A 7940-nucleotide genomic window follows, 5' to 3' on the forward strand; every position below is an offset into this window, starting at 1 on the left:
AGATAAAGTAAATTAATCAAATCCAATCGGCAGATCCGGGTGTGCCGGGGCGAGAACACAGTGTGGAATGTTGGGTTGCCCCGCCGGTCACAGTCTAGAACTGCCACCGTCCCACGCTGACGGAGTGCCCCTGAAGGAGAACAGTGGACGGAATGTACGGGAAATCGGGTGAGATGGGATACGATCTCCGGAGTATGGCTAATTAATTAGCTGAGCAGTCTCGGGGTAACCAAGACGGGATCGCCAGGAACCGGGAGCAATTGAATGAATGAAGAGAGAAAAAGGACATGTCAGCTCAAGGCGGCGGCGCGTCTGGCGATAAACAGAAATTCGCCCGATTTGAAACCCTTTTTGTATTGGATTTGCTGTTTTGGGTCTAGTGCGGAGTCGGTCGTTTTTGGGGTGTGGCTGGATTGGGACTAGTGCGGGCTATTCAGGGACTGGACCCTGGGGAGTTATCACCTGACTGGCTACGTTAATAGACCTTCTTTACACCAGGGGTGTTCTAGAAACAATATTATTCCCTTTTTATATATCTTGCTGCACATGTTTTGTTGTTACAATCCCTCTTTTCACCCAAGCACTTAGTACTTGGTATAACGCAGGTACGGCTTCAGCTCGCGCACCTCGCCAAACTTCTTCTTGGCATCCTCAGTCGACACCGAAGGAGGAACAATCACATCCTCGCCCACCTGCCAGTCAATGGGAGTGGCAATGCCCTTGCGGTCAGCAGTCTGCAGGGAGTCGATGACACGCAGGACCTCGGCCGAATTGCGGCCAGTGGAGGCAGGGTACGACATGGTGAGACGGATCTTCTTCTCGGGGTCGATGATGAAGACGGAGCGGATGGTGAACGGGATGCCCTTCTCAGCAATGTTGTCCAAGTCGCGCTGATCGACCATGTCATAAAGGAAGGCGACCTTGCGGTCGGCATCGGCGATGATAGGGAACTGAACGTTGGTGTTGGCAACCTCGTTGATGTCATCAATCCACTGGTCGTGGGAGCTGAGGTCATTGGCGCTCTAGATGTTCATTGACTGTTAGCGGCAGACCAGAAATTCTAATACCAGACCACTCACCAGACCGATCATCTTGACGCCTCTCTTCTCAAACTCATCCTTCATCTTGGCGAAAGCACCCAGCTCGGTGGTGCAGACGGGGGTGAAGTCGGCCGGGTGGGAGAAGAGAATGGCCCAGCTGTTGCCGATGAACTCGTGGAAGTCAATTTCGCCATGGGTGGTAAGGGCCTTGAAGTTGGGGGCTACGCTGATCAGTATGCATCCAAGTGGTGCAAGGTAGTTGAATAGGTAGACCTACCGGTCGATCCAAGACGCAGACGAGGCTGTTCCTGGGGAATGGTTGTGAGGAACCGGCGAGTGAGGGGCTGAACGCGGGGCTGCACGCGAGGAAGCTGCGTGAAAGACACCCGGGGAAGGGGGGTGGCTCTGGGCAGAGCGGTCAAGGCGCGGAAGCCAACACGGGGGAGAATTGATGCCATTGTGCTTGATCTGGAGCAATTGAGATGGGATGAAGAGAAAAGAAGCGTTCCGAGAGCTTCCACTGCTCCAACAAGCTGTTTGCGTGATTGCATCAGTGGGGGAACACTAACCGGATTCGGCTGCTCGCACGTGCTGATTCCTGAGGCAGACAAATATATGCCTGAGGATGCCAAGCGCTTAAAGATTTAGCCCTCTCTATCCTGTATGCTCACAGATCCACTCATCCTCTAGCAGCTCTTTAGCAGAGCTACGCTTGTTTAGATCTCATTGTAACGTCTTTCGCACCAAGCTTAAGGAACAGATCTTATCCATACCGTCAAAAGATGTTTCCCAATCCTCGAGTGGTATCCGACCTCCTAGCAGAAATTGGGCTAAAAAGTCACATATGAAAGTCATATAGTGAGCGACTGTCATAGTACGCAGCTAACATGGACATTAGCTTAGCATCATCCGAAAAGATTTCAAAAGAAGTAGATCCGCTCGGATTTGGGTGAACAGCCAAGTCAGAACGCGTGGACAGGAATTATTTAGATGGGCTTGTTTCCGAATGGTGTTTTGACTCCGAAGCCGAGAGCCGAGACCCAGATATATAACAACAATGAAGCAGTCAAGCAGTCCAGATACCACACTGAGCAGCCTCAATCTCTTTCTTGTATTCGAGAATTGATAGTCGGAACAAACCATCATTATCATGGAAAAGCTTGAATCGCCCAAAGCGGCCAACGCGCAGATCAATGGGCAGAATACGGCCTATACTACGCCGCCAAATGGTAGTCTCCAAGCATGGCTGCAAGTGACAGGCTCGTTCTTCCTCTTCTTCAACTCATGGTACTATTTTCATGCTACCACGCTATACTTCAAAGCACTCTTCTAATGACCACCTTCGCGAATAATAGGGGAATGGTCAACACATACGGTGCCTTCCAAGCCTACTATGAACTCGGCCTGCTTAAGGACCAGTCCAGCTCAGACATCTCCTGGATTGGTGCAATCCAAGCTTTTCTCCTCCTCGTATGAGGAGTCATTACCGGTCCCCTATACGACTCGGGATACTTTTACATTCTCATCCTCATCGGCTCCGCCCTCATCGTAGTCGGATTCATGACACTCAGCGCCTGCACCTCATACTGGCAAGTCCTCCTCGCTCAAGCGTTCTGTATCGGACTCGGGAACGGATGTCTCTACATCCCGTCTGTGGCCATAATTCCACAATACTTCTCCTCGCGGCGTCCAATTGCCACAGCCCTCGCCGCGTCGGGAAGCAGCCTAGGAGGCGTCCTCTATCCCATCATCTTCCGTGAACTCCAGCCTCGCATCGGCTTCGGTTGGGCTACACGAACCATCGGGTTTGTAGCTCTCGCAACGACTGCCTTTTCCCTGTCTGTTATGCGCGTGCGCCAAACCCCCAAGACCAGACGCGTCTTGACCGAATTCTCTGCCTTCAAACAGATTCCATACACCTTATTCTGTGCGGCCATGTTCTTCGGTTACATTGGCTTCTTCAACCCTATCTTCTACATCGAAGCTTACGCCATCCAAAAGCATGCTGTAGGCGAGCCCCTCGCTTTCTATCTTGTCTCAATCCTCAATGCTGCATCTGTTCCGGGGAGAATCGTTCCGGGGTTACTAGCCCCGAGACTCGGCCCGTTGAACATACTTCTGGGAAGTGCTATCATCAGCGGCGTGTTGTCGCTGTGCTGGATCGCTATCACGGACACCGGCGGCTTAATTGCATTTGCAGTCCTCTATGGACTTTTCTCCGGGGCTTTTGTTGCACTTCCCGCTGTGGCTTTGACCTCCCTCACTCCGAATCTTGAAACCTTGGGAACGAGAATGGGTATGTGTTCGGTGTTGTGTGGGTTGGGGTCCCTATGTGGTTCACCTGTTGCAGGTGCCATTCTGGATAATACGGGGTCGTATCTGGGTGTGCAACTATATTCAGGGCTTAGTATTGGAGCTACGGGTGTGCTGCTGCTGTTTGCAGGAATGTCGAAAAAGGACTGAGGGACCTCGTTAATGGGAAATATTGTACTCCAGTAATGCTGAATTCTTTGTCCTCTTTGGAAGGAGTATTCTTTTAGTTCACATTCAATCCATTCCAATGAGAGATGTAGAGGTATCAATATTGGTCTTCGCGCAATTTATAGTATACTATATAGCTTGCTAAACATGATTATAAAAACTATACTAGCCAACAACGATTCAATAGATTAGAGCACCAACAATACTGTAGTCATTGACTTCCCTCTCCCTGAAAATACCTGGCCTACCTAAATTATATACTCGGGATTACATACCAGCAATCCATAACACTGACATACAATCTCAAATGCAGAAATTCTATCTGTTGCTCATCGTAATTACCAAGGGCACAGTGGTCGTAATTCGACGTGGAAAGATCGGTTCCCATCCGACTTGATAGTATACTCGAAACTCAAGCTCGTAGCTCCGGCCCACCATACACGAATGAAAGGTGGGCACAAAAGGTCCGTCAGGGGAGAGACTGAACGACACCGGAACAAGGGCCTCATACTTCTTCTCAATCTGTGGATCCGTTTCTGTGAGGCATGGCGTAGCCTCCCATGTTGTATTGGACATGTCTTGGGCGGCGATTTGCAGAGTCTTCGTGTAAACGCTGGATTGGTGACTTAGGGTTTGATAAGAGATATCCGGGCTAGGAGACAGACCAAAAGATGTCGATGCACGTATGGAAATAGTCAAATTGTGTAAGCGAGGGTGAACTCCCGAGGCTGAATAGTACCGAAGTCGAAGGGGAATAGTAGCCTCTGTAGGTCGTTGTTGGTGAAGGTGCATGGCAAGCGGTCCTGCCTGCAGGATCTCACTGACGAGGCGGCCTTCTTTTCGCCGGAAGATGTTACGTACGATTTGGGCTTTCATTGGGGATTCATGCTTTTCCAGAGCCAGTTGAAAAGGCTTATCCGAGTTATTGATTGCAGGAGTGAAGGCCGGGGGTGGCCTCTCTGACGAAGGTGTGGGAATGATGTAGATCTCTCTAAAAGTGCTGAGCACCGGTTCCTGGTCTTGCTGACAAGCTTGGAGAGTTGCCTTGATGCAGTAGCGAATTTGTACCGCATTCGGTGTCAGAATATCGGTTTTGTTGTTTCTTGTGGCACATGGAGGTTTCCCCCCAAGAGAAGGAGGCAGCGCTGTATGCGCATATTGCACGAGTGGATCGGACACGACATGGCTGCATGATTCAGTGGGCAGAGCTGATGGGATGACAAATGTAAATGGAAAAGTCCCAGGAGAATCGACTCGCGTCTTCTGGCTGAGACGCAGAAAAGTCTGGGTGCTCTGAAGTTTGACTCCTACTTCATGCTGCATGGATACTGTGGTTGTTCCTGTATTAAGCAAAAGAATTAGCAGTGTCTCTCTAATAGCCGATGTAAGGACTTTACCTTCAAGCATGATCGCCAGATCGGAGTAGTGGTTATTTTTCTCTATATGAATACTGATCTCGCCTGAGATCATATCCCCATTGGAGAACACGCATAATGCATCATCTGAATTGCCATGTATATGTACCTGGAGTTTGGATCTTGCCATTGTCGTGAATAGATCGTTGGGGATATTGGAATGGCATGTCGGTGTCGAGTCGAATACATGGATATATGCTGTTTGGCCGTAAGGTACGGATATCGGAATCGGCTTTCGGCTGTACGAAATGATTAATAGGAACCCAGAGACGAATGAAGCACCACCCAATGACCAGCTTGATTACCAGGATCTTGAGGCCTTACGGAGAGGCTTATCGGAGCAGAGCCAATCGGGAATGATTATGGTCATCCCGAACGCCGAGTGGCTTTCCGGCACTAACGACTAGCATTATCTACTCCGCACACCGAAGCTGTGGAAGTTCTTTGATTTGTCTCGGTGCTATCTGGTAACCTTCGGTGCTATGCCTTCTCTGCGGCGGCGCAACGGTCGCAGGGCTGCCTGTGAGGCCTGTCGCAGACGGAAACTAGCTTGTGACCACAATCAGCCGACATGTCAACGATGCCAGAAGCATTCAATCGAATGCATCTACCTGTCACAGTCAAATAGCACGAGAAGCACGACCTCGGGAGAAACTCCGCAGTTACTTGTAGGATCAGGTGTTTCCTATCCTGAGGTGCATGCAACATCCGCAGAGAACCACGGGGTTGAGGACCGGAGCACGCCCCTTATCGAAAGCTCGAACGAATACCTGGGACCAACGAGCTTCACCTCGGTATTTGTGGAACATGGAGATTGCTTCGAGTTGGAGGATGCCAACAAATCTTCAGGAATACGACGAGACTTGGCTCCAGATCCCCAAGTTGACACACCACTTGTGCAGCTCGGCGCTCGTATTCTGAGCCATGTACCGGAGGAGCGCAACTGCTCCATGCTCTTCTCAAGCCACATCAATCCAAATGATGGCTGGGTCCGGCTGGCAGGGCATCATTCATCAGAAAGAATGTGGAATGCTTTCCGGCCGGCACTACGACGACGATCGGAAGAAGATATGCTGGGAACTGCTGCGATTCTCACCCGAAATAGCAAAACACCGCTACAAAATAAAGAGGATCCGCAGGCTTGGCTGGCCTCCTTTACAGGGGCACAGATGCGATGGGAAACTCTTGGCGTTTTGTATACCTACTGGGCTTGCGGAGCAATCTCCTCGTCGTCGGAGAGTCAAGCGGTTGCCGATTATTGTCAGGCACATTCATCTGTTACCAACGCCAAACAATTGATGGCGCACTTCAAACGCTGTGCATCGTTATGCATTGATCTGTGCAAACAGCTTGGCTCCATCAACCTTCTTTTTGTGTATCTGTTGTACAAGCATAATATTCTGGAGGGCATTCTGAGCGGGGACAAGAGTACGTGACATTACAGACTAAAGATGCCTCTGGTCTAACCAAAGTAAGGTTTCTCCCACTGGACACAGCATGGCGAGCTAGTCGCCGTGACCACTTCTCTCGGACTTCATCGCGAGCTTGCAACAGAGGCAGAAACTGTGAGTCTCCCATACGAACTGAAAAGGAGGCTCTATGCCGCTGTTTTCAACATTGACAAGGTCATTTCGACTTTCACTGGGCGACCCCCTCTCTTGAGTCAGGCATATTCATCTACCAGACTGCCACTAGATCTGAGTGACGATGGCCTATTATATAGCGATCTTCCGTCTGCCGCTGCGCAGTTAGACTCCTGCGGATGGAACAAAAACAACCAGATCTACTCTACAACAATCTTACGATCGCGCACGAGTTTTGCCCGTATCCGACATGAGGTCTTGGAGGTTTTAGAAAGTTCAATGGATAAACTGGCTGATGGATCCGTCAATAGAGCCATGTGCGTTATTCCAAGCCACGCACATACCTTCTAACATTGGTATTAGAGACTTGAAGCAACGTACCCATGATACATACATGCAACTTCCATCGGTGATTCAATTTTCGAAGTCTGAGCTCGGCAACACTAATGTTCCCGGATATGTCCTCTATGCACAGATCCTCACGCGCTTGGAATTTCTCATGAACCTATTTCTCTTAGAACGGCTGTTGAAGCGACACAATATCGTCACCGGGCAAGACCTTGTCGAAGTGAGTCATGAAATGCTGCACTTGACCTTAATCTTCTGGAGGAAAAAAGACCGATTTGTTGGTCTGTACGCTGACTTTGAGTGGCTGGTACGTAATTGGGTTCCCTGTATCCATGATACAACTCGAAACATTTATCTCATTTATTTTTGTGTCTATCACAACTACAAGACCATGTCGTACGCAATTCCAGCAAGCGGCATCCTCTGTCTGGAGCTCCTGCGACAAGCCACCCACCCGCAAAGCTATCAAATACGCCTTCCACGGTCACCAATAATTCAGAACCTTAGCCTTCTGGTGGTATGCCTGGACTGGATCGAGACTGAGGCTTCCTGCAAGAGCATGGTATGTTCCATACGGAGGATCCTGAGTCGGTCTCTAGACCGGATATTGGATCCCGATCCCCCTGGAGCTGAGCAGTTGCAGTCAGTGGCACCGTTCCTGGATGATGAGCTCCCGCAACATCCGCATTTAGAGCTGCTGAACACGTTTGACTGGGTTGATTGGGATGGAAGTATTGGTGACTAAGCTTAGGAAGAAGGAGGAAGGTTATTCAGACCCAAGCGGATCACAGTCCTAATGTGAAGAGCCGTATAACAAGTCCATTTGTCAGGCAAACGATATGATAAGCGCCAGTTTATAGTCGATGTCCCAACTAAACTCGTAAATTTCAAAACCGAGCGGATGGATTGGGCCAGATCTGAAAGTCTAGGTCAGAGGCTGTATGACGACCGCGAGGTAAGATCTTCATCTTATCGCACGACTTTGATTTGTACGAATGAGTCGGATTAAGAACGTTGTATGCTCATGTCTCCTTCAATTTACCCTTCGTTAGTCATAGCTCTAATATCCAAAC

General features: G+C 49.6%; 4 protein-coding genes across 4 annotated transcripts; 2 read left to right on the top strand and 2 right to left on the bottom strand.

Annotated features, from left to right (window-relative positions):
- Window positions 1–524: 524 nt before the first annotated feature.
- Window positions 525–1516, bottom strand: BO79DRAFT_170700 (peroxiredoxin). Its single transcript, XM_025679538.1, has 3 exons — window positions 1318–1516; window positions 1080–1261; window positions 525–1022 (listed from the first exon to the last, which is right to left on the bottom strand). The coding sequence occupies exons 1-3, from the start codon at window positions 1496–1498 to the stop codon at window positions 585–587; spliced, it is 801 nt and encodes a 266-aa protein (XP_025540933.1). The 5' UTR covers window positions 1499–1516; the 3' UTR covers window positions 525–584.
- A 674-nt stretch (window positions 1517–2190) lies between these two features.
- On the top strand, window positions 2191–3503 carry BO79DRAFT_227049 (putative MFS monocarboxylate transporter; the record flags this gene model as incomplete). Its single annotated transcript, XM_025683844.1, has 3 exons — window positions 2191–2327; window positions 2396–2484; window positions 2518–3503. 3 exons carry the CDS (start codon window positions 2191–2193, stop codon window positions 3501–3503), a joined length of 1212 nt encoding a protein of 403 aa, XP_025540934.1.
- A 336-nt stretch (window positions 3504–3839) lies between these two features.
- Window positions 3840–5066, bottom strand: BO79DRAFT_262598 (uncharacterized protein; the record flags this gene model as incomplete). Its single annotated transcript, XM_025686603.1, has 2 exons — window positions 3840–4861; window positions 4919–5066. The coding sequence occupies 2 exons, from the start codon at window positions 5064–5066 to the stop codon at window positions 3840–3842; spliced, it is 1170 nt and encodes a 389-aa protein (XP_025540935.1).
- A 352-nt stretch (window positions 5067–5418) lies between these two features.
- On the top strand, window positions 5419–7628 carry BO79DRAFT_236806 (uncharacterized protein; the record flags this gene model as incomplete). Its single annotated transcript, XM_025684622.1, has 4 exons — window positions 5419–6364; window positions 6413–6836; window positions 6883–7174; window positions 7256–7628. 4 exons carry the CDS (start codon window positions 5419–5421, stop codon window positions 7610–7612), a joined length of 2019 nt encoding a protein of 672 aa, XP_025540936.1. The 3' UTR covers window positions 7613–7628.
- Window positions 7629–7940: the final 312 nt, after the last annotated feature.

The sequence above is a fragment of the Aspergillus costaricaensis genome, assembly GCF_003184835.1.
Source record: "Aspergillus costaricaensis CBS 115574 unplaced genomic scaffold BO79scaffold_11, whole genome shotgun sequence".
Taxonomy (NCBI): Eukaryota; Fungi; Ascomycota; class Eurotiomycetes; order Eurotiales; family Aspergillaceae; genus Aspergillus; species Aspergillus costaricensis.